Consider the following 23,279-nt stretch of genomic DNA (forward strand, 5'->3'; position numbering starts at 1 on the left):
TGATTGCAGCGTCAATGGTAAGTAATGTTATATGTCTGTCATTATAGCTAGCAGCATGCCCGCATGACCAGGCATTGAGTTCCCCCAAATGGCTTATTCACTTGTTCTTTGCCTCACTGAGTTTCTAGCCATGCAGGTTGACCATTTCACTACCATACATTGGATTATGCACAGTATGTGTCTTAATGAACACGAACTGCGAACACAGGCTTTACTTCAAACGGCCGATTCCTCTGCCACCCATCCGTCTCATCAATGCCCACACTGGCCCTTTCAACCAACCGAAAGAACGCATCTGCCTCAGGGTCCTGCCCTTCCCGACCAAGTTCTCTCCGATAAGCGCGCCGATCATGATCCCACTCTAGCCGCTCCGCCCCGGGGACCACCTCCCACTCCCACTGTACTTGGGACACTGCCTCCTTGTCGGGCTGGAGATTGGGATCTGCTGGAGCATCATTCATAACGACCAACACCTCTTGGGTATTCTCGTAACTGGTGTCCTCGAGCAGCCATGTAATCCGGTGGTGGTGACTGTCCTCGAGCAAGAGGCTCTTAGGGAAGGCAATTCGTGAGAATTGCGGCGCGACTGTTCCGTACTCCAGCCCCAGGGCTTCGGATTCAGGTTCAAAGGGGAGATATGCCGGCTCGCAGATGAACTCGCGGTATTGGGCGTGGGGGACATAGAGCGTATCAGTGGCGGGATGACAGCGGCGCAGGAACAAGAACGTGTTGGTGGGCCGGTGGAAGCAGATAGTCAGACCTTGCTCGTGAACCCAGCGGCGGGCGATGGCGTGGGCCTCGTGGTTCACCAGGAAGAGCGGAACCGACACGTGCATTGCGTCGAGGCAGTCAGGGTGAAACTCGACCATGAAGTGTCCCTCGGCGTCTGGGCGGGTCTTCCAGCATCCTTTCTTGTAGAGGTATAGGGCCTGGCGGACTGGATTGGGGAGGGCAGCCTTCCAGATTTGGAGGCGAATCTCGGTGGGGAGAAGAGAAAATTGGAGGAATTGGGGGGGCTGGGGGTTGGTTGATTCGGTCATGATTGCTGGGAGAGGAGGAGAGGCGGGGAGCAGCAACGGCAGAGAGATGCAGGATCAGAGAAGCAAAGGAGGAGCAGAGAAGGAGGGCTAAGCATGCCAAGCCTCAGCGCTAGCAGAACAAGGATGCCATTCAAGGCAGCGATATTCGCCCTATGGTCTGCTCGTGGGGGCCGGGGGCCGAAAACAGCCACAGGGCTGAAAGTGTCTCATCGAGAACCGAAGCAACGAAACAGAGCTCACGGGATCACCGACTGAAGGAACGTGAAAGACATCGTGGAAATTGCAGTGCGAGCTCGTCCAATCCATGCCCTGGCTTGCTTCCCACTCTCCTCAAGGCCAACAGCATTCAAGGCAGATCATAGGCTGGCCTTGGCTTCACCATCCGTGGCCCCCAAGAGAACCGATGGCGAAAGATACATCAAAGAAGATGAAGATGGCCTGGAAAACATATAAAAACCTGCACAAGTCGGCTTCACAGAGCATCCATCCACTCACTCACTCACTCACTCATCACTCACTTCCATTCTTTCACTTCTCTCCCAACCTTCCTTACAGTCAAAACTGTGCAAGATGCTCAACCTGAAGGTCTTCGCTGTCGCCGTCCTGCTGCTCTCCAGCCAGGCATTTGCTGGACGAATTGTGTATAAAACCAAATACAGCAGCGGCGGTGTCGATCGGAAAGGAGGCGATGAGACCAAAAACGCCGGCCGAATCACCGACGAACAGCGCGATACGATCCTCAAGGACATCGGCACTTGGTCGGAGAACAAGATTTCCGCCAGTGTTCACGAACTCACCGATATCCTGACCGTCCGGAGCGCCGAAGTCGAAACCAAGCTAGAAGCAACCACGGCCAACCAGAATGCGGAGCACCTGGTCAAGCAGCATATCTAAGAAAATGGAATGATCGTTAGTAGGTCTCTCTCTCGCCGGCAACCCCAGTCCTAGGGCGCCTTGGTCACTAACTGGACGATAGCATTCCATGCAGCAAGATCGATGGCTTGATGACAATGAGATTGGTTCTGGACGGATTGCGGCGGTGGCTCAGGATAGCTCGTAGTCGTTGTATGGAGTTCTCTCTCGGGGGAGTTTAAGCTCGGCCGACTACCAGCGGGGTTTATTTGTATGATAGTGTTACAAGCTATAGTTAGGACCTAAAATGCGATTCTATTATCTGTTCAATACAGAGAGCGAGACTACAATTATGCCAGCCACGGCTGACTGACATGTTAATCCACTGAGCAGCAATCCCTGTTGAAGGCAACGCAATGCTACCTACTCTTCCTACTTGCCCATCAAAGCTGACTCAGATGGGCTGGTGCACCTCATCTATCGAATGGGCAAGCCCTCGTTTCAATATTAGCAATATCGGTAAACCTTACATAGCAGCCAGACTTCCTTGAGATATGACCTACATCAATACAGGCATTATCACCGCCATCGCCATGATCTCATTTACCCTTGAGCATCCGCCTGGCGAAAACATCCCCGGTTCCTCACTCATGTCCATGAGCATAGCCGCGTAATTGGTTTCATATTCGAGAAGCTAGAAGGGCGTAAAGCGAATGTCCAGATCTAGCGCTGTGTCAGTATGTGCTGGGACATCTGCATGATTTTGGGATCCTGTATGGTGATGTCAATAGATATAATTATGTTGTTTGGGATGATGCGGTTTGTGTGATTGATTTTGAGAACGGTCAACTATGTGGGGGTGGGACTGCTTCTATGCGCGCGGAGATGGAGAGTCTGTCGGATTGATTAGCGGAGAATATGGGACGTGAAGCGGGCTCACTCTTCCTGATTAGTCGATTGAGTAGAGGTAGGCTCTACTGATAGTCTTGTATGGTATGGTTTCTCATTATGTTCGCAGTTCATCACTATTGGGGGCTGGTCTGATTTTGCGCTATTGCTTTGATATATTCACAACTTGGATCCTTCGCTCGACAATTGGAGAAAGAAACACCAGTATACAGATGATGCTTGTGGGGTAACAAATTGTCCGCGAAAGAGATGAATCGTGATTGAACGGAGGTGGTGCATGGGTCCTAGAAAGCGTAGATCGAGACGATCGTTGTTCTGACCACTCATGGCCACCGAAGGACTAATCGACCAGAGAGCTGCCGCAATCACCATCTAGGTATCTAGACAATAGTCCTAAATGCAGTCAGATCCTAATAGGTATTGGAACAACCGATTGCACTAATTACAGTAACATGGGGCAGATTCAAGTAAGGTTCTGGCCGAAACCATAACAGCTGGACTCAGGATCTTGAGACGGCAATAAGATACAAGACTGTCTTCGACAGCTATTTCAGGGAGTGATCTGCGCGCTTTTTTGTACCAAGTGCCATGACTACAAGCATAAGAGCCATTGAGTCCTAGCAAGCTGCCGCGTGACTTGATGACCATACCGAGTTGTTACACATTCAGCAGTCAGCTGGAAGTCCGAGACTGAAGACTGGCTTAGAAAGGATCCGGACATGGGAGAGACAAAGCGTGACGCTGCAGTCTGATCAATGTCTATGTGAAAGAGGAGTCTACACTGACTTGTTTAGCGTGAAACTACCTGTTCTATTTTCATGTCTTATTCGTTAATCTTTGTGGGAGGTCGATAATTTCGATTGATAGGCTGTAGCTCTGTATGAGTACTGTGATTCCATAGGGCCTGAGGTCTGATGCTCTTTGACTCAAGGTCTGGCTCGACTGTCGGGCACCATCAGGCTTGAATCGTCGAAGTGATCATGTCTCTTTTGCCTCGAGTGCAAACCACTTCAATCAGTAGCGAATCCGTAGGCTAATTCGTAGGCCAATAGCTTATAAACTCTCAGCTCCCCATGGCTGTTTACCCGAAGATGAATTTCCTCCAATTATCAGCCAGCCGCTGAACACCATCGTGTAACGTCCACCCGCGGAGTTCGCAAATCTGTCGAGCAACTTCCTCCAGCAGGTCATCCATCTGCTGTCCAGCCGTATGCAGATCACTCTCAATAAGCACCCTGTCATCAGGCAAAGCTTTGATAACATCAATGACCTTCTGTGATGAAGGCCCGCTGAAGTTGATCACGGAAGAGAAAGAAAAGTAGACGTCTGACGGATTGGACGGATGCAAAAATTGCTTCAGCGGGTCTACAGGCCCCGAGTATGAGTGCATGCAGATCCGTGGTGGAAACGGGAGAGACTTTTCTTCGGGTTTTGCAACTTCTTGTTTATGTTGTTCATCCTCTGCATCGCTCTCCGTATGGGCATCTGTAACACTATACCGACGGCGTCTCTCCCGCCGAGAGGCATTCTTCCGTTCATGACCTGACCACAAGCCCTTGAAGAGGTCAAACACTGCTCCATGTGCTTGAACACTATGCACAGAGACCGGACGTTGGAGTTCTCCGGCGAGACGCAACTGAGCTTCCAGGACGGCTTTCTGGTGTGCCAGCTGAACCCGATAGGGCGAGAGTTGTCTGCCTTCGCGTGATCCAGGGGTCACTTGCTCATCCCTTGCCTCCTTTTCTTTAGTGGTCCAGGGCTTTGGGAGTCTGAAAGCACGGTCCAGGCCGACCTCACCCACGGGAGAGTGAGGGTACGCCGTCAACCGTGCTCGAGTTTCCGAAAGTAACTGTGAAAGCGGCTTTGGATCCGGTAACGAAAGAATGAAGTCATCGTCTGGCTCTGGTGTAAGGACCTTCTTATAGTGTAGTTTCTTCCGCTCAATGAACGAGATGTCTTGCTCTGTCTCTGCCGATCCGGTAGCATCGTCAATAGTTTGATGTGAGAACCACGGGTGCCAGCCAAAGCACGGTAGCACAGGCCCTGTGGCCGAACCTTGGAAAGGCTCTTGGCCCTGGGTCAGTGATTTCGCAGTCTCAAGCACCAAGTCCTGATCCTCCCCGCGAGTAGACATGACTGTCAATGTTGATGCTTTCATGTGGGGGATTTCCGCGATTGATGACATGGTATCGGTAGGGTGACAATGGGCGTCAAACACCCCCAGGTGCCATGGGAAGTCGTTGGTCTGATCATCCCGAGACATGGTGCATGTGATGAGTCAAGATGATAACCTGAGGGAAAAGAGAGACAGCGTGTCTGAGAGAGTCTTATAAAGCACCTCGGATTGGGAGATGAAAGGCATCGGCGCCGCGCTGTGACGTAAGAAACGCCCACCGATACACCATGATACGCCGTGTAACGATGCCTGGGGCCGGCATCACATGCCTTTCTCCGCATTTTGGATGGATTCGAGCCTCATCGAACGATCTCCATTGACAGTCCCCTTCATCCTTCGATCATACCATTCCTCATATTAAATATCCCATGAGAAGAGAGCTGTCCCCATGCCTCCAACACACTCCTTTCTCTCCCTATAGGCCCAACCACCCCTCGTCTCCATGCCGACTCTCGTCTCCACATTGTTGACTCTCCCCCTCCTCGCTCTCATCTCCATCCCGCTCGCACTATCGGCATGCATCACCATCTGCTTCTCCATTCTAGCCCTCGCCCTTCGCTTTTCCCTCATATACGTCGAACTATGCCTCGCCATCATCGCCAACTACTTTGTCATCCCGACTGCTGCCAACACCTCCCTCCTCAACTTCTCCGCATCTGAGCCAACTACCCCAGCAGCCTCCACGACTCCCAAACGCCGCTCCATCGACCACGGCATCCCGGGCCTCCTCCCAGCCCTTGCAAACAACCGTCAAGGTTTCCCTTTTCCCCGTACACAACCTCAACCGCTCCCTCGCCGAACAAGCAGCTCAACCTCTTCCTCCTCGACCTCCCAAGAGAACAACAACCACCACCACACCCCTCACCGCAGAAACACACCCCCGCGCCACCCCGCCCCCTCCGCCCTCCTAACCCTCATCAGTGGCGACGAAGGCCGCGACTTCGAAGGTCTAGGCGGCTGGCGCTGCGCCCCAACAAGATACCAAGGCCATCTCTCAGGAACCGCCTCCCCCTCTCCCAACAACACCACCGACGAAGGCGACGAACGAGCATGGCTCTCCATCAACCGACGCCTAGAGCTTCCCTTTCAACCTCTCTCCCTCCGAAGCAACTCCAACATCGAACCCCTAGAAACCCTCCCCTGGAGACACCGACAAATGGCCTCCTCCTCAACCAGTCCCCCCGGTAACGGTGGCAATGGTAATCATAATCCTTGTACTCGCCATCATCATCGCTCCGCAACCACCTCTCTGGTCTCTACTAGCTTATCTCCTAAATCCCCGCTCCCGGACTCTCACGGCCTGGATCCACTCCGTAGGACTACATCACCATCACAGCAACAGCAACAACACCAACCCCAGCAAAACACACTACCTTGTACGCCCTCCCCCGTTGAGAAATTTCCCAGTGCACCGCCAATAATGCCTCAGGGATCCAGCCCTCCCGACGCAGGGGCCGGATACTTCGCTTTTCGACCCGATAGCACGGGCAGTACGAGTGGGTCAACGACGCCGGTCGAGGAACGACGATCACCTAGACCCTCCGGCCGGTTCTTGGTGCATTACCCCACTGGCGTGCGATATCGTCGCAGGAGTATGTCCGGGCCGAAAATACGGGGGCCCGGTTGACCAAGTCTTCGGCGGGAACGGATCGGACGTTGTAGTTTGTACTTTTTGGATACTAGCGTTTTGGTACATGTGATATGAGAAATGAGAAATGAGATATGTGGCCATGTATACAATTGAATCTATTGATCAATTTTGGTTTGGACTACTACCTCGCTGCAAACTAATGTAGCCAAGATAAAGATTTTGAACATGTCTATACCTGCTTGCCGTGGTGTTCTACTGTAGGTATGTACATTTCGCATATTCCATGATGATTTTGACCTGAAAATAACAACAATCATACTCCGGCAAGACAAACCCGCTGTTTAGAACCCAACGCATCAAACACCTCTTCGGGAACTCATGGATAAGGGAAGACGAAATAAGAAATTTTGACAATTAGCAGAAGGCAGAGACAAACGCTCTATTGCGTGCTCCGGGCTCTCTCCTTCTGGGCCGTCTCCTCCATTTCGGCCAAAACGATTCGGTTAAATTCCTCCCATCCGTCCAGGTAGATATGATGGCCGGATCGCTTGATGATGACTACCTTGGCGGAGCCGTTGTCGGCCGCGCGTTCCTCGACCGTCGCATTCTGCAGAATGCGCTCCTTCTCTTGGTCCAGCTTGGTCTTCGCTGCCAATCCGCCCTTGACGTCCATCCAGTCGTGGTCACCGTACATGAAAATGATCGGAAGGCCGTTCTCGCGTTTAGCTGCGGTCAGGGAAGATTGGCTGGCAGAGGATTCAGGAGTGGGTTGGGGGGAGGCTGCTGTGGGGGCCTTCGCAGACTCAAGGGCAGGCGATGGGTTCTGGTGAATAAACTGGCGGCCGATGCCCTCAATGCGCTGGATTAGAGGACTGCGGGCAAATGCGCCCGGAGCGAGAATATATGACAGAGCATACTCGCCGCTGCCCCGCATACTGAAGATCGAGTACGAGTAGTCGTGCAAAGCCTTGGCCTCATCAGCCGGCAGATGGGAGAAGCGCCGAGACGTCCAGCCAGAAACCAGGCGCGGTCCCAAGGGTCCCGCCCATCGCACCAGAGTGAAGGGGGAGATGTTGGCGTCCCAAAGATATGCGAACCACTTGGGGACCATGCGTCGGGGCGGCTGGTCTTGACCAGCGGCAGTATCCGTGGGGGCACCCCTCAGCAGGATATTGTTGTCGCCTTTCTGGATCTCGCTGTGGGGAACCGAAGATGCCGATTCGGCGATATTGCGTTGGTTCTGGGTGAGCTCATTGGCCATGGTCGACTCGGATGGCTCTGGCATCTCTGCCCGCACAGCGTAGGGGTCCTCAGGAATTCCCACGGGAGAAGCTAGGATCAGCTTGTTAAGGCGTCCCGGGTATTTCAGGGCATATGCCACTGCCATATAGCCTCCCAAACTATGACCGAGTAGGGTGAAACGGTCGATATTGCGCTTGACTCGCCACTCCTCCAGAGCGTCTACAAACCAAGCCTCGGCCTCTTTAATGGCCTCCTCTCGCTCCTTCGCTTTGATGCGGAATGCTGGTCGCGTGCTGCGGCCCATGCCCAGGAGGTCCAGCGCATGGAGTTGCCACCCTTTAAGCCGACTGAGCGGCTCAAAATTTTTGTAGAAAAATCCAAGACCAGCACCATACCCGTGGAGCATGACAAGATGCTGGTCTGCTTCCTCACCAATTCTCTCGACGGAGAATTCATTCAGAGCGCGGTTCTTCCCGCTCAGCTCCACCATGCTAGAGCGCCATTTTCGAGGGCCGTACGGGTCATTCGTAGAATCGGCCGAGACCTCGCCCTGTTGAGTTTGATCGGCAGACTGTAGACTCCCAGACCCGCTGGAAGAACCGCATTTCTTTCCGGTCTGGAGATGGGTTGGGGGTTGATGCTGAAGGTAAGGGAGGTAGGAGAGAACTCGGTGTTCGGCTGTGGCGGCGGGTAAAGACGCCCACTGGAAGAAAAACCAGTCTCAGTGACACATGCGACACTTGGCTTTGTTCCTCAGTTCAGAAACGTACCCATTGACTGAACCCTTCCCTATAACCCAGAGGAAACCAGGCTGAGGGTGCAGGGGTTGCGCTGGCTCCGCGAGCTGCATGTGGCGTGCTGTCCCGTCGGGAAGCCACTGGCTCCGGTCGACGGTCCTGGAACTCGCTGCTGGACGAGCTGAGCGACTCAGATGCCATCGTAGATGTCGACGACGATCGTCTGGTAGCCGTCGGTCGGGAGGAGGAAATGTATCGAGCGCTTTCGAACGAGGTCCAGGAACGTGAGGCTGGGACCTGAAGAGAAAGCGAAGGGAGTCGCGCGGCAGACACCTTGTCGCACGGTGAAATAGAGTGACAGAGGAAGATCTGTCACTCTCAGACGCCACCAAGGGGAGGGAAGGGAATTTAAAGGGGCAGTGAAGGCGAGTGGAACAGACGAGAAAAAGGGTTGAGACCAGACAAGACCGAAAGACCGTTAACCCCGTTTCCGATGGAGTTAAGCAACAGGCACCAGTGGATGACACGGATAGACACGAGCTGGCGGGCCTGAGTCAAGACAGAGCGATCGATAGATAAGGGTCGGGCTGGATCTGCAGGGTGCAGGCACTGACAGTCACAGAGGGACAGGGTCGAGCCGGGGTCGAAGACGACGCAGGCTGGAGGCGAGGCGAGGCGAGGCGAGGCGAGACGAGGCGAGGAGATGTTGAAATCAACAATTGAATGTCGGCGGAAGTGGAGCCTCAACCAGTGTTGGCCGACCATCCATGACGATGCTTCATTCTTCTTCTTCTTCTCTCCTCCTCATCTTCACCTGCCCATTCTCGCTCGCTTTCTCCCTTTCCCATGCGATGAGATAGCGCTGGGCCGCAAAGGCCAACCCTCGCTCGTGTTTTGAATCTCGCCCTGCCATCTACCATCTACCATCGGGGCATCCGAGCTTATCTTTGCTCTCTCCCTTGCCTTTCTCCATCTCCTCTCGCTTTCTTTCGAGGCACCATGGCTTCAGCAAGCCTCGACCAGCTGGTCAAGGGCTCTCCAGCTCCCACCAATCGTCTCGCCTCGTCTACAACCTCGTCGTCCGAATCGTTGGCGCCCGCCTCTCAAAGCTATACTCCCTCGTCCGATCGGTCTTCCCCGCCTCGTTCGTCGACGCCCGATCCACTGTCGACTCTCCCCTCTTCCCCACCCCAAATCTACCTGAATCTCCTCATCCTGGAGAGCTCGCTACGAGCGCAGTATCTGGCTCTACGAGAACGTCGTCGACAAAATACTTTTTTCCTTCTCTTGCTTGCCGCCTGGATCACCTACTTTGCCTACGCGCTCTTTCTCCGCCCGCGCGAAGATGGCCGCGGCGTCGGTGGATCGGTTTACTGGGTGGTTGAGATGGGAGAAAAGGTCGCTCTGATGGGTGGCGTGGTCACTGCGCTACTGGTCTGGGGAACAGGGCAATGGGAACGTGGAGTCCGTTGGCCGCGGCGCTGGCTCGCCGTGGCCAACCGCGGCCTCCGCACCATGAACACCAAGATCGTGGTCATCCGAGGTCCCTGGTGGCAGGAGCTTTTCTCCTACCTCTCCTTCTTATTTCCCTTCTCCGCACCCTTTTTCCCGTCACCAGTAGGAGATTTTCACTACGTGGAGCGTCCCGTGGCCGAGAAACGCGGTAGTCGGCAGCACTACCAGCAGTACTACAACCACGACACGGAATCGGGTCTCGTCCAGGAGGATCTCAGCCCGGGGGGCGACTACATTCGGCTTCTTCTACTACCCAAGTCATTTTCGCCGGAGTTCCGGGAGAACTGGGATGAATACCGCAGCGAATTCTGGGAGAAGGAGAATGATCGTCGGGCCCAACTGCGCCAGAAACTGCGCCAAAAAGAGCGCCAGCTAGCTCAGCAATTTGGGGGCTGGTTCTGGTGGTTCGGACTTGGTTGGAAGGCGTCGCAACGCCGGCGAGTCGCGGCCGCGACGGTCAGCCGACCCGCAGACGCCGACAAGGTTCAACATCGCTCTCACCACCACCATTCCAGTATCTCCAAGCACATCCACGAGCCCAAATCTCCCTCCCGTCGCGGCACACGCTCCGAGTCGCACTCCCGGACTCCCTCCCGCAGCACCACCCCCGTGGACACCGACGACCGACCCCCGTCCAGGTCCTCCGTGAGTGGCCGTCCCCGGCGCGGAAGCACGAGTCCAGGCACAGAGCAGCATATCCAGCAAGCGCGAAAGAAGAGGGGATCCAAGACAGCCACTCGCGGCCTGTCTCCCTTGACGCAAGCACAGATCCGAGAGGGCGTACGCACCCCATCGTTCTCCTCCGACGATTCCTCCTTCATGGGCACCCCCAGCGAGAAGGAGAAACCCAAGGAAGACGGCGTTGAATAGCATATCATCATCACCATCATCATACTCCTACCCATTCTGGTCTAGTCCAACCCCTGTGCGTTGTCAATAATATACCCTGGTCTGATTGATCATCACCACCAGCCACATCACTGTCTCGATGTACTTATGTCTCCGTACTTAGGTCGAAATGAACAGTCCTCTCTTGTTTCGCCTGCCTATCTAGTTCTTCTCTCCCCTTTTTCCCCCATGCTTTGTTTCGGTATCCCTCCTCCGAGATCCCATCTTGTATCCTTTTTAATACCTATACTCTTACATTCAAATCCCCCTTCCCACTGGCATCAAGAAAAGTGAGCGACATCATCAATCTGTGATTCAACCCGACTAGAAAAACAAGACAGGAAGCATTAGATCACCCTGGATAGTATACACGCGCATATATGACTTCGCTCTTCTCTCTCCTGTTTCATTTCTTTTACCCTTGTGGAGTAATCGTTCAGTAACTACATATACAACCGCAACTACTCCGCACTAACCGGTTAATTAAGTTCCCGGGAACTGATACTTGCATCCTGCGCTGCGGGATGTAAGGGGCCGCGGGAGAAAGCGCAAGTTAAGTACGGACGGAGAGCGGAGTACGGGGTAAAACTGAACCTAAGAAAGAAAAGGAACGACGGTCTAAGTTTCAAGCAGAAACTCAATTCCGGGTCTAATGTCAGGGGTCATACATTGATTCGACGACACGGGAAACTACTTGTAAACTAGTAGTAGTACTCCGTACGGAACAAATATCTACCTAGATAAAGCTCGAAGAAAAGAAATCATAATGAAAAGTAAACAAATTATCCGTGACGCCTAACTATTCGTGCATTAATAAGAGAGATTTATGGAAGCGGTCCCGAAGAGAAATAAGAGGAATGAAGAATCATGTGCATGCGCTGTCCCGATTCCGCCGTCAAGTTATCCATTTTCATTTCTAAGTCGTGTGATCTTGTTGAATGAGCCCCCCGGGGGGTTGATTAGATTCTGTAGACGGTTTCGTCATCTTCAATGTACCTGTTTTGAAAGAATTTTGTTAGTATTGGGTCAAGCTGAGCCGGGGGGAGAACTTGTTTGTTAGGACGGGGGCTTACATCAATTCGTTTTTCTCGTTCATAGCCTTCAGGGCCTGGATTGCTTCCGCTCGCTGGAAGACATGTCCCTCGCCGAGCGAGGGTGTGCTGCGCAGCGCGGTGTTCACGGCTCCGATGAGTGTTTCGACGTCGGTCTCATCACCGTGAGTGAACAGTCGAGTGCCCACCAGCCGGCCCAGAGTCTGGCGGAACGTCGCCAAGCGAGCGGGCTGGATCTGAGATAAAGCACTAGCCGTCTGTGACTGCGAGTTGTCCGTCTGTGACTGGACGAGCTGTGATTCGGGCTGAGATGAAGCCACAGACATCCGCGATTGGCTCTGGGTTTGTGTCTGCGTGCGGGATGTTTGACTAGAACGGAGCCGTTCACCGCGGGGGCTGGCATTGTACAAGCCATCACCATCCTCGGAGACAGCATCCCCGTCCGCGTCCATTTCCGTGTCCTCGTTGGTACCAGAACGAGCATTGGCTCCACGGGTTCGGAGACCCGACCTCCGAGGGGTGGCGCTGGATGTTTGTGCCGGGGTGCTATTGTCGTCATCGGAATCGGATTCGTTATCTTCGGAATCCTCGTCGAAGGAAGCGACCTTTCTCCTCTTCCGGCGCTCATCTTCGAGGATTTCCTTGAACATGGCGAACCGAAGGATAGACTCTGCAACCTTGGCATCCCGTTCCTCGACTCTGTTGGAGAGGCGTGATTTGGCGTGAGCGGTGGACAGACGAATCAGGGTTTCCAGGGTACGAGCGGTGATAGGTGATGTTCTGCGCTGGTTACCTGACAGCTCGTCGTTTCTCAGGGCAGAATAGGTTGAGACAATGTGGTCAGCGGCTCCCTTGGTCAAAACAGGCTTAACCCGGGATTTGGCATATTGGATGTATTTCTTGATGAAGGGGATGCTGAGAATCTCGATGTTCTTTCCCTTGCTCCGGCTCATGTTGGCCATACCAGCGTGCAGCATGACATTGAACTTCTCGTATACATCAGTCGGTTGGTTGGAGTCTTGGGTGTCCTCAAGGCCGACGCCGAGCGTTTGGTGAAGTTGTTCGCGAACAGGAGCGCCTTCCTCCATGCCGGGCTGGCGGTAGCGGTGCATACGCAGAACATGCTCTGACACCATCCTGTCTCGAGAATCCTCGATATCATCCGTCACAACGAAGAGCAAATCGAAACGCGACAGCAGAGAGTCTGGCAGTGCGATGTTCTTGTGAGGATCCTTGTGGGGGTCATATTGTCCATAGATGGGGTTAGCGGCCGCCAGGACACTACACCGGGCGTTCAAGCTCGTGTGGATACCGGCCTTCGCGATTGTGACTGTTTGTTGTTCCATAACTTCATGGATAGCCACACGATCGACATCACTCATCTTATCGAACTCATCAATACAAACCACACCACGATCACCAAGAACCATCGCACCGGCCTCAAGTCTCCGCTCGCCAGTCTCCTTGTCGGATGTGACGGCAGCCGTAAGACCGACACCGGAAGATCCTCGACCTGTAGTTGCAATCGCAAGCGGCGCAGTGTTCAAGACGAAACGAAGCAGCTGGGACTTGGCGGTGGACGGGTCACCAACCATGAGAATGTTGATATCACCACGCAAGTGTGTGCCGTTGTCCAAGTTCTTCTCCATACCACCCAACAGCATGAGCAAGATCGCCTTCTTAATGTAGTCGTGTCCGTATATACTAGGAGCCAGAGAGTGTGACAACAGTTCGAAGACGCCCTTCTTCTTGGAAACCTTGTTGATATTGCGGATGTCAGTGTCGGTGATGGTGGCCTGCGCAATTCCACCGCCGGACTTCGAGGACAGCTGGATGATGTTGTTGGCGAGTACAAGGGTGCGGAACGTCGCAGAAGTAGAGGAGGCGTTCCGGTTACCCAGTGAGCGGTAGATTCCCACCAACTGAATTCTGTCTCCTGGTTTAGCGCGATCAACCAAGTCATCGTCAACGATCACATCCACGCTTCGAGGCAGTTGGCCAGCCGGAGCTCTTTCGGGCATTTCTTGAATCGAGATCGTCTGGTGATCCATATACGTCGAGAAACCGTACTCTGTGACGAGCTAAGTTGGCAATACTATTAGTCCCAGGCACCAACATTCAACTGCAAAAACATACCGGGTTCTTCTCGTCGTCTTCTTGAGGATAGATGCTCATGCTCGTCGCTCCACTAGCGGTCATCGTCGCATCGACGTATTTTCTCGTGAGGAACTTTTGGCCGCGCTCACTCCAATGCACACTCTGTATGACCTTGGGGCGGACCAAGGAGCACTTTGTGACAATACCCTCGAGGGAGATCATCCGGTTCAAATGAGAAGACCCCAATGTCCTGGGGTTGCAGGAAAATTCTCCGAATGCGCCGACAAAACCGCAGTGGTAGTTCTGGACTCTGTTAGAATCCGTAGAAATATTCCAGAAACCTCAAATCCCATACCACGTCGTCTGCCGTTTCCCTGGACGGCCGATTCGGCAAAGTCTTGATAATCTCTTTGAGGGCCTTTTCGAAGGCTTCGGCGTATTCATAAGGTGACGTGAGAAGGCTGTATGCGATTAGCCTCGGTGTGTGTATGCAAGAGCTAGCGTATCCTACCCATCGGCCATCTCACGGTTATGCGCTCGGATTTCATCGATGCTAACCTGCGCAGCGCGTAGATGTTAGCTTTGGGAACAGACATGCGGTTTCCGATGAACGAGGCTGTATGCATACTATCAAACGACGCAGTCCTCGGTTTAACATCAACAGGATGTCAGCTCGATAACTAATTTCCGGTTAGCGCCTGTCATGGCGTAGTCTTCCCATGTAAGGGCGATTGATCGAGGACAGACCTGCGCGCCCTAGCATCGCCTAGAAAGAAAGTCAGTTAGATTGATACATTGCGTGAGGCAAGTCTCCAGTGCTTACTCGGGTCAAGAAACTCGACGGCGGCACGCACTCGATCTTGTGCGGCGTCGTCAAACTGTCCCTCCATGGCGCCGAACTTTCCCACGGACTGCTAACAAAAGGGGGTATCTAGTGAAAATTGGCAATGAGAAGGCTGAAACAAATGATTGAAATGGTGGGGTCTGGTGGTGAAAAGCAAGCGCGCAGAATTCCAGTGGTGATTTTTGATCCTCCTTGATGGGGAAGGGTGGGTTGCCGGAGGATCTTTCAGCTTGGTTGCCATACGCGACCACCCAATAGGGTAATATTAGAACGCGTGTGCGGTCAGACGCGTTGACCCGTGTCGCTACTATCTGCTGAGTCAATGTCCGCACAAGCCACGCATAACTAAGCGCAAGTGTACACAGGTCCTAATAGTAGTTAACGACAAACTGGACACTAATGGTCACTCTGTTCACAGCAGGATTGTTTGGATAGGGAGGAGCTCTCAATAGGCTTTGGTAGTACTGTACATTCAAGTCTTTATACACAGATATATATACACGTCAAACCAGAACACCCGACCCCTACATGGAGCACATCCTAAAAATACACGTCTATCTGGTCTCCTCCTCGCCTTCAGGGTCGTACATATCGTCCTGGTCGTCGGCATCAAGGTAATCTTCCTCTTCTTCTTCGTATTCTCCCTCTTCTTCCTCTTCAAACTCCGACTCCTCCAGGTCGTCGTCTTCATCTTCGTCATCGTATTCCACGAGACTCTCATCATCCATCAGTTCCTCCTTCGTTCCCATTTCCTTGTCCCTCTCTTCTAGGAGAGTCTCGGCCTCAATGTCATATTCGTCTGGGTAGTCGATGGTCTTTTTGAAGGGAGATGGTTCAGCCTCGGAATATTGGGCAGCGGCCTCATCAGAACGGACCGCGATGGGGGAAGGCTCGTCGGTTTCCTTAGAGGCGGTGCTCTCTTCTTCAGTCGCACCTCTATCTTCCTCAGTGGATTCAGGGACCGGCTCAACTTGCGAGTCAGATCTGGCCTGACCGCCCACTCCAAGAATACCGCCTGTCCATACGAAGTGATCGCGTCCAAGGGCATCGTCCAGGTTATCACCTTGCTCCTGCCGACGTCGAAGCAGCACACCTTGGAACTTTTCACGAAGGTAAGGCATCTCGGCAACTGCTGCGACAGTCATTGGTGCAGCATCATAGATAGCTTGGAGATCCGTTCCCCCATAGTAAATACTTCTTTCACGCAGCCGCTGCAAGGCAGCAGCCAGATATACCATGGACACGTAAGTGGGCTGCATGAAATCTGGCTGCATTTTGCTCCAGTATCGCCGGCTCTCTTTTCCTAGCACATTAGGAGGCTTGGCGCGTCTCGGATCCTCCATCGCATCGATGGTAGCAGGCACCTCAGGAGGCCTTCGACCATATCCTCGACGAAGATTATTCCATCCAGGAAAGTTTGGCATAAACTTTTCCTCGAAAACAGAGAAGGCTTCGACTTGATCGGACAATCTGTCTGAAGATGCGAGCATCTGCACGAAGGTGGACCAATTGAAGGTTGTCATTGAGAAGCCTGCCTCGACGTAATTTGCGATAACATCGGAGATCTTCCAGACCTCGTTCCCATAAGCCAAAGAACGCATATACAACGAGAGGGGGCGAGATAGCATGAAGCGGTACGCCGGTAAGATCGAGGGCTTCTCCTTCTCGGCAAATTTGGCCTCACTGTCGACATTTACCACGAGCTCCGCATGAGAGGGAAGGGGTGGGGTGGCTGGATTAAGCTGAGCAGAAAGCCACTCGTCAATCTCAGGGGAACTGGGGCTGGCGATCTTCAAAGCGCGAGGGAAGACCAAGTTCCAGCATTCTTCGACCTTGTCATATTGTTCAGCCTTCAAGTGTGCGCGCATCAACGCAGACAGCAGGCGGAGTGGCGCGATGTCATGGTCATTTTCCGGGTCTCTGATCGGTTGACTGGCAATATATTCATCGAACAGCTTCCGAGCCGATTTATAGGCCCCCTTCATGCCATAGGCAGAGATGATGTATTCGTAGTACACAGCAGGGAAAGCCTTCCTGGCAGACATCCTGCCAGAACCCAGCAAGGGATACTTTGTCGCCAGTTTGGTAGTGTGGTAATCTGCGAGAACCTCTGCAAGGAACTTCTCCGAGTTTTCGAGGCGAAGACTTGCATTAATCCCGGCCTTACCACCGTGTGCCACGAGCTGCAAATCTCGCTGGATCTGACTCCGGAGGACAAGCAGCCTTGAGCCAAGTCCTGGCTGGTTGAATCGCTCCTTGATTTCACGGAAGACAATATGAACCATGTCCCGATTCCGATCCCTTAGATAACCATACAGGATGACTGCGTAATGGAACTCGGTAGCATACACTCGACGGCCTCGGTGAAGCGTACGAAGGATGCGACGGGCAGAATCCGTCTGACCAATGAGCACCAGACTGAGCATGAGAGCGGCATAAGTCATATCGTCAGGCTGCAGCCCTGCTGCATCCATGCGCGCGCGAACTCTGGAAATGCCTTCCAGGTCCATCCTAAACGCGTAGTTCCAGAGTAAGATGTTCCACATTCTCACTCGAGAGCCCTTGACATCCAACCCGAGGCAAGTCTCCGCAACGTTCTCAGCCATGTCCCATTCTTGATTGTTGCAGTAGGCCTCCACGACTGTATCGATCAACGGCGCCGTTATCTGTACCTTGTATTGTTGGGCCAAGTCCAACAGATCCCGGACATGGTCGACATCACCCCGATTGGCACAAAGACCCATCATTGTACCAAAAGTATGCGGGTTGGGTTCAATACCCTTGTCAAGCATTTGCTTGAACGTGGTAAAGGTCCCTGTGAGATTGCCCGCTTTGGAATAAGCTGTGAGCAGAATATTCCAACACACAGTATCTGGCTCGAGGCCGAACTCTTCGGAGATCCTTCGGAACTGGCGCGTGGTCTCTTGGACATCGCCAATTCTAGCGTAAACGTAAAGAAGTGGCGACAAGAGTCTACGGCTTCGTGGGTTTCCGTGGTCTGAAACGAGTCTCTCGAATACATGGTGGACGTTAGTCACATCACCGGCCCTCGAAAAGGCTATAAGTGCCTGCTTATAAGCGTCCACCGATGGCTTGCGATGAAACCAAGCAAGCTCATCCAGAAAATACAAGATACCAGTGGTAATCTCAAATGAAGCCAGACGTCTCAAGAGCTGACCAAGAAGCTTTGCGGGCGGAATTTCCTCTTCCATCTGCCAACGAAAGTTCCGGTAAACCACGATGGATCGAACAAACGTCGGGCGGTGCTCGGATGCCTGGAGGGTCCTGATGAGGCTAAGATAGTTCTGGACACTGACTAGATCCAAATTGTTGAGTTTTTGCAGGAGTATTAGAAGGGTTTCTGTCGGGGTGGCTTCAGCAAAGTCTGCGCTGGCGAAGACATAATCCAGTAAGAAACGAGCAATATTGCGTACTGGGCTATCATCACTCTGATCTTGTAAGTAATCTGCCAATGAAAGCAAGGGCTTTTGTATGGAAGATGAGATTAGCCAAGAGGCAACAGAACGCCAGAGATCAGTCTCCTCGCACGAAGGCCTTGAATCCCAGATATCTTGCACCCAGTCCCACTGCTCATTGTTGATAATGTGTGCAAAAGAAAATGACCAGCATGACAGGCCGCGGCCATGAGAAATCGCTTCCCGGCATGTTTCATTCGCATCCAGAAAATTTCCCACGGTCAAATAAGATTTAGCCAGGTGCATGAAATCCTCAGAGGACCGCGCCTCGGCAGGTATTGAACTGAGCAGTCGCTTAGCTCTTTTGCTATCGAGCTCTCGATCCGAGCGGCTAAGACTTGCAAGTAATGCCGAAGCCAGGTCGAGAGGGTGGCCGGCTTTCGAATAAAGAGCCCATGCTTCGTCGTAGTCCTGAAATTCATCGTCATCTAGCATCTCTCGTAGCTCATCTTTGGCCAAAGCGCGGTCCTCGTCGGCAATAATCTCAACAGAGTCGTCGAATAATTGGCTCTCGGTCTCGACACTCCGATCTAGACCGGCAGCTTCCGTAGAGTAGTTTCGGGAAAGGCCAGGAATGGCCTTCTTCCTGCGTCGCGGGACGAGCCTTCTCGGGGAGCGTAGCAGGCATGACGCTATAAACTCCTGTGTGCGTGGTGGATAGAGGAACTCGAGGACGGGGGGCCGTGGATCCGTGGCTGTCCTTCCCGTTGTTGATGAGGCGTTTGAATTATTGGACGCGGATCGTTGCGGTGGCTGTAGTAAGACCAAAAGATCCGTCCCCGCGCTAGTGTACTGCCCGAGAGCTGAATATATCGAGCCCCGACCTCGAATTGCGCCATTAGGATCCCGGAAGAAACGCCGTCCTGCGTTCTCAAGGCATCCGGCAGCCCGTTCCAGCATTACCTCGAGAGATTGCGGTGCCAAACCCTAAATTCACCGAAGACTGATTGTGATGCATAACATATCGGGACCGAAGCTGTATTCGAGGCGAGTTGAAGTCAGATAATTGGTCATGCAGCAATGTGCAGGGTGCCAAAGGGAGGCAGGCCGTACCAAGCAAAGCAATCTTGTGCACGAAGCTCACAGCCTGCCGCTAACTGGCTGCTCCGCCTAGGAAGATTGAGTGCAGAGATCTGCTCGAGAGGGAGGAAAACCAAAAGCTCCAAGCAGAAAAGCCAAGTGGGTGGTTCGATGGCCGGGATGGTGACGCGGAATAATTTTCGAGAAGGTCGAGCAGCAAGCTTGGCCGATGCTGGAAAAGAGAATCCCGCGAAATCAGCCGGGGATTTGTTTGGCCGAGACCTGGCCACCTCAGCCCGCACTCTGTCAGGTGGGAACACCACCCATTCTCGCCCAGCAGCTCACGATTCTTGCGGGTACCATGGACATCACCGATTTTATTTTCTCCCAGCGAGAGGACAGTCTCCTGACTGGCAACTACAATGCCTACCGAACCCACACCACCCGCAAATTGCACAAGGTCCGCCAACGACTCGGCCAGACGACGCCCAAAGGCCGCAAGTACACTGCGAAACGACCTGTGACGGCCGAAGATGTGAGCAGCAGCGTGGAGTATGTCCTCTGATACCACATGAAAAAGCTTTCGGTCATCTACACTTCCAGGACTAATTTCGTGACTTTTCTAGATATGCTCACGTCCTCCTCATCAGCGCTGAACGAGCATGGGCGCATGCCATGCTTATGAAGTCCACTCACTCGGCAGATCCGTCGGCGAAGGGAATCAGTGGTGCAACCAGACGCCATATTATCTCGAAGCTTCAGAAGGCGGCCACCTATGCAAGGCAATTGGTGCTCATTCTCGAGGAGCAGGCGACCTCTGGGGCTGCGGACACTGATATCCTCGAAGCTCGCGCATACCTAGCGTCGCTCTTGGGCGCCCTTTACTTGGAGAAGCGAAACTGGGAGCAATGCCTTCAGCACTACTCCATCTCCAGAGTCATATACGCGACCCTGGGTCAGCAGGTCAAGAAGGACGCTTTCCGAGACCTCCTCTCCGGCACGGTCGACCCCAGCATAAGATACGCAGCCTATCAGCTGAAGCTCCCGCGGTCAAAGCCCATCCCGTCTCTGGCTCTTAGCTATTTCCCAGCGGATGTGACCATCAGGTCAGAGGTTGAGAAACTGGATCCCAACTGTCTGAAGGAGGAGGCAGCGGGCACACGGAGGACTGCGGACGGGGAAGTGCAGCAACTTCCTGAGAGTATCACATGGAGGTCGCATACAGTTGGCTTGGAGGATGCCGCGATCTCGCAAGCTCTCGCGGCCGCCGCTGCAGCCGAGACTCGCCTGGGTACGTGGCTTGCGGAGAGCGCGGGGAAATCTGCGTCTTCAAAAGACAAGGCCGCTGCCTACGATAATGTGATCATTGCCAGTCAAGATGCCGTCGATGCTACCAAGACCGCCATTGATGATCTCATTGGAGAGGGAGTTGACCCTAGTGATAAGAGAATGCAGGCGCTGCAAATAACACGGACTGCTGTGAATTATGATCTGGTCGGGTGGAGAATCGGACGAAACCGTGTCCTCTGCGGAGAAAATGACGGCACCTCTTTCGAGTCGGTCCCGGCCAAACTGCCCAAGGGTGCCAAGGCTTCTGCTAAACAAGATGAGGCTACTGGTAGAAAGCTGGCACGGCTGCGTGAGCGAGTCGTCCTGTATGACTCCACTCTCCAGAGTATCGAGTTCATCCTTGAGCTTCCCGGAGTTGCCGCTGACACGGCCTTTGTTCGCGAGCTAGATGCAAAACGGCGGTATTTCCGTGCTTTAAGGTACAGTACATTGCCCTCTATCCGCAGCCTCGTGTGCTAACAGGTGTTATCTCAGATGCCTGACCATTGGACGGTCGCACGGAATCCTTGGCAAGTCCACGAACGCCCTTGCCCTGTTCGCGCAGGCTTTGGCCCTTGTCACAGAAGCCGCACGGTCCTCGCAGTCCTCAGCTGAAACGGAAGGGCCACCGAGGCTTGATATCTCACGTAGCCAGATCCAGAACCTCGAATCGACCCTGAAGGGTTTGGTCGCGCAATACCGTGGCTTGGTTACTCTGGAGAAGTTGTCCGCCGAAGCGCAAGCAACGTCTACTACCCAGCGCCCGGCGGTTGAGCGTCTACACGAATATGCTGGTGACGCTCTAGACTTGACCAACATCGTCCCGTATCCTCCTCAGATGCAACCCGTTCCCGTGAAGCCTTTGTTCCTTGACGTGGCTTGGAACTATATCGACTACCCTCGTCAAGACATGCCCACTCAGGATAGAGCTCCAGTTCAGCCCGAGACAGGGGCAGAGGAAAAGAAGGGTGGACGACGCGGCTGGTTTGGCTTTGGTCGGTAACCTGCCAATGATTAGGGCTGCCGGATGGGTCATCCGATCTCCTTGGCTACTATTGCCATGAAACCTTTAATTTGCTGTTGCAGCTCGGTATTTGCCGGGCTATAACTAAAGTACATAGTAAATCTGACGATGACGATACTGCGATCAGTCGAATAGCTATGCTGAGCATATCTTTGGCTCTGGGATAAGACGACCTATTCTCCTTGGTTCTCTGATTCGGGGCATACCCAACCATCCCCCCTCTGCTTGGGTATCGTAGGGATAAGATTTCAAGAGAAATAGAATATCACAGGAAGGATACCATTCACATGATAGTGAAACACAATCGTCTCCCGGGGTATATTGCATTCCCCTGTATACGACGGAGTCGGGCTTGCACCACAAGTTTCCACCTCAGCAAACCCTAATAATACCACTATGCCAGATAAGCAGCGGCCTCCCTTTCGTCTCACCTCCTGGCAATACACGGAACGTGACCTAGATCGGGGTCTCCGAATGTTGGTAAGCTGTAACCTGTAAAGGGACAAGCCACAGTTCCCCGTGGAAAAGCACGGGCCATACGGATAAGCCGAGCAGCATCCACTCGGAACTTTGACAGCCGGATCACCTGTTCAGGTTTAACAAATGGTGTGATGGCAATTTGCGTTGCTGGGCCAAGGTCCGTTGTGGCCGGTAACATTGCTCTTATTAGACCAAGGCCCGAGGAAGCGTTATTGTGGCATTAGTAATATGCGATCTGTGAGCCAGCCACACGATGCGAAGGCGTTTGGGCTTCAGCCTCCGGGGGCTGGCTATACAACGAACTGTGGATGGGTTCTGTCGTGCTCTGTCTGTAATTTTGTGGCTTATTGGCACTCTACTGCGTAAGAAATGTCTTCGCTGCAGGCATTGATGCTAAATGCCAGGTTCGGTGAAAGACTATATGGGCAGGGATATATATCTCGAGGACTATACTACCCTGTGCTTTGGGACCAGATGGGCTTGTGCATTACTGCACTAAAATGACGTGGAGATAGGTGTAGGACCATCCAACCTACATTATTTTAATTGCTTCATGTCGCACAGATGACATCTAAGGCCTAAAGGGGTCCGTAAGGAGACATGTGCACATTACTAGGTCGTGTAATCATGCGAACCTGAGATGCTCCGTCCCGTCGGGCATACAGAACCACTGGGACATGCGATTGGATGGAAATGTCGTCCCTTGTTCAATAGGTGCCTGGGCTAGTAACGCAGACTAGCCAGCTTCAGCCTAGTGAACTTCTCGAAGCAGCAAGGGTCGCCTGCCAACCGAGCTGCGGGACATCTAATTGGCTGTGGGGGCTGGACCTCATTGCGCTTGAGCAGAACGATCTTGCCAAAGTTGCAACGAATCTCGAAGGAGTCGGAACCCGGAAGTAATCATGCAGGCGGTCAATACGGACACGGATACGAACGATCCAGCATCCAGGGGCAGGCTCAATTTCCCCCACATCTCTCGTGCGCAGACAGAAGAGCAGGGATCGTTA

The 23,279-nt window shown here is 53.2% G+C and overlaps 9 protein-coding genes across 9 annotated transcripts; 4 read left to right on the forward strand and 5 right to left on the reverse strand.

The window, feature by feature from the left end:
- Positions 1–31: 31 nt before the first annotated feature.
- BO80DRAFT_426917 (2EXR domain-containing protein) lies at positions 32–1,075 on the reverse strand. Its single transcript, XM_025719888.1, has one exon. The coding sequence runs from the start codon at positions 1,038–1,040 to the stop codon at positions 183–185; it is 858 nt and encodes a 285-aa protein (XP_025573424.1). The 5' UTR covers positions 1,041–1,075; the 3' UTR covers positions 32–182.
- Positions 1,076–1,168: 93 nt separating this feature from the next.
- Positions 1,169–2,152, forward strand: BO80DRAFT_503627 (uncharacterized protein). Its single transcript, XM_025724388.1, has 2 exons — positions 1,169–1,953; positions 2,017–2,152. The coding sequence occupies exon 1, from the start codon at positions 1,611–1,613 to the stop codon at positions 1,932–1,934; it is 324 nt and encodes a 107-aa protein (XP_025573425.1). The 5' UTR covers positions 1,169–1,610; the 3' UTR covers positions 1,935–1,953; positions 2,017–2,152.
- Positions 2,153–3,485: 1,333 nt separating this feature from the next.
- Positions 3,486–5,241, reverse strand: BO80DRAFT_145630 (TatD family hydrolase). The gene has a single exon (XM_025713736.1). The coding sequence runs from the start codon at positions 5,062–5,064 to the stop codon at positions 3,883–3,885; it is 1,182 nt and encodes a 393-aa protein (XP_025573426.1). The 5' UTR covers positions 5,065–5,241; the 3' UTR covers positions 3,486–3,882.
- Positions 5,242–5,419: 178 nt separating this feature from the next.
- On the forward strand, positions 5,420–6,829 carry BO80DRAFT_436480 (uncharacterized protein; the record flags this gene model as incomplete). Its single annotated transcript, XM_025720953.1, has 2 exons — positions 5,420–6,569; positions 6,774–6,829. The coding sequence occupies 2 exons, from the start codon at positions 5,420–5,422 to the stop codon at positions 6,827–6,829; spliced, it is 1,206 nt and encodes a 401-aa protein (XP_025573427.1).
- Positions 6,830–7,007: 178 nt separating this feature from the next.
- Positions 7,008–8,748, reverse strand: BO80DRAFT_436481 (putative alpha/beta hydrolase; the record flags this gene model as incomplete). Its single annotated transcript, XM_025720954.1, has 2 exons — positions 7,008–8,513; positions 8,581–8,748. The coding sequence occupies 2 exons, from the start codon at positions 8,746–8,748 to the stop codon at positions 7,008–7,010; spliced, it is 1,674 nt and encodes a 557-aa protein (XP_025573428.1).
- Positions 8,749–9,546: 798 nt separating this feature from the next.
- BO80DRAFT_360010 (Spo7-like protein) lies at positions 9,547–10,932 on the forward strand (the record flags this gene model as incomplete). The annotated part of the gene is made up of 1 exon (XM_025715950.1): positions 9,547–10,932. The coding sequence occupies one exon, from the start codon at positions 9,547–9,549 to the stop codon at positions 10,930–10,932; it is 1,386 nt and encodes a 461-aa protein (XP_025573429.1).
- A 672-nt stretch (positions 10,933–11,604) lies between these two features.
- BO80DRAFT_411359 (MCM DNA helicase complex subunit MCM3) lies at positions 11,605–15,162 on the reverse strand. The gene is made up of 8 exons (XM_025717964.1): positions 14,923–15,162; positions 14,847–14,865; positions 14,728–14,779; positions 14,611–14,657; positions 14,455–14,560; positions 14,139–14,402; positions 12,024–14,083; positions 11,605–11,946 (listed from the first exon to the last, which is right to left on the reverse strand). Exons 1-8 carry the CDS (start codon positions 14,987–14,989, stop codon positions 11,910–11,912), a joined length of 2,652 nt encoding a protein of 883 aa, XP_025573430.1. The 5' UTR covers positions 14,990–15,162; the 3' UTR covers positions 11,605–11,909.
- A 216-nt stretch (positions 15,163–15,378) lies between these two features.
- Positions 15,379–19,735, reverse strand: BO80DRAFT_145688 (putative translation regulator (Cya5)). Its single transcript, XM_025713737.1, has one exon. It carries the CDS (start codon positions 19,317–19,319, stop codon positions 15,498–15,500), a length of 3,822 nt encoding a protein of 1,273 aa, XP_025573431.1. The 5' UTR covers positions 19,320–19,735; the 3' UTR covers positions 15,379–15,497.
- A 24-nt stretch (positions 19,736–19,759) lies between these two features.
- BO80DRAFT_411367 (signal recognition particle subunit SRP68) lies at positions 19,760–22,061 on the forward strand. Its single transcript, XM_025717965.1, has 3 exons — positions 19,760–19,991; positions 20,066–21,208; positions 21,264–22,061. Exons 1-3 carry the CDS (start codon positions 19,801–19,803, stop codon positions 21,769–21,771), a joined length of 1,842 nt encoding a protein of 613 aa, XP_025573432.1. The 5' UTR covers positions 19,760–19,800; the 3' UTR covers positions 21,772–22,061.
- Positions 22,062–23,279: the final 1,218 nt, after the last annotated feature.

Source organism: Aspergillus ibericus (assembly GCF_003184845.1).
Source record: "Aspergillus ibericus CBS 121593 unplaced genomic scaffold BO80scaffold_31, whole genome shotgun sequence".
NCBI lineage: Eukaryota > Fungi > Ascomycota > Eurotiomycetes > Eurotiales > Aspergillaceae > Aspergillus > Aspergillus ibericus.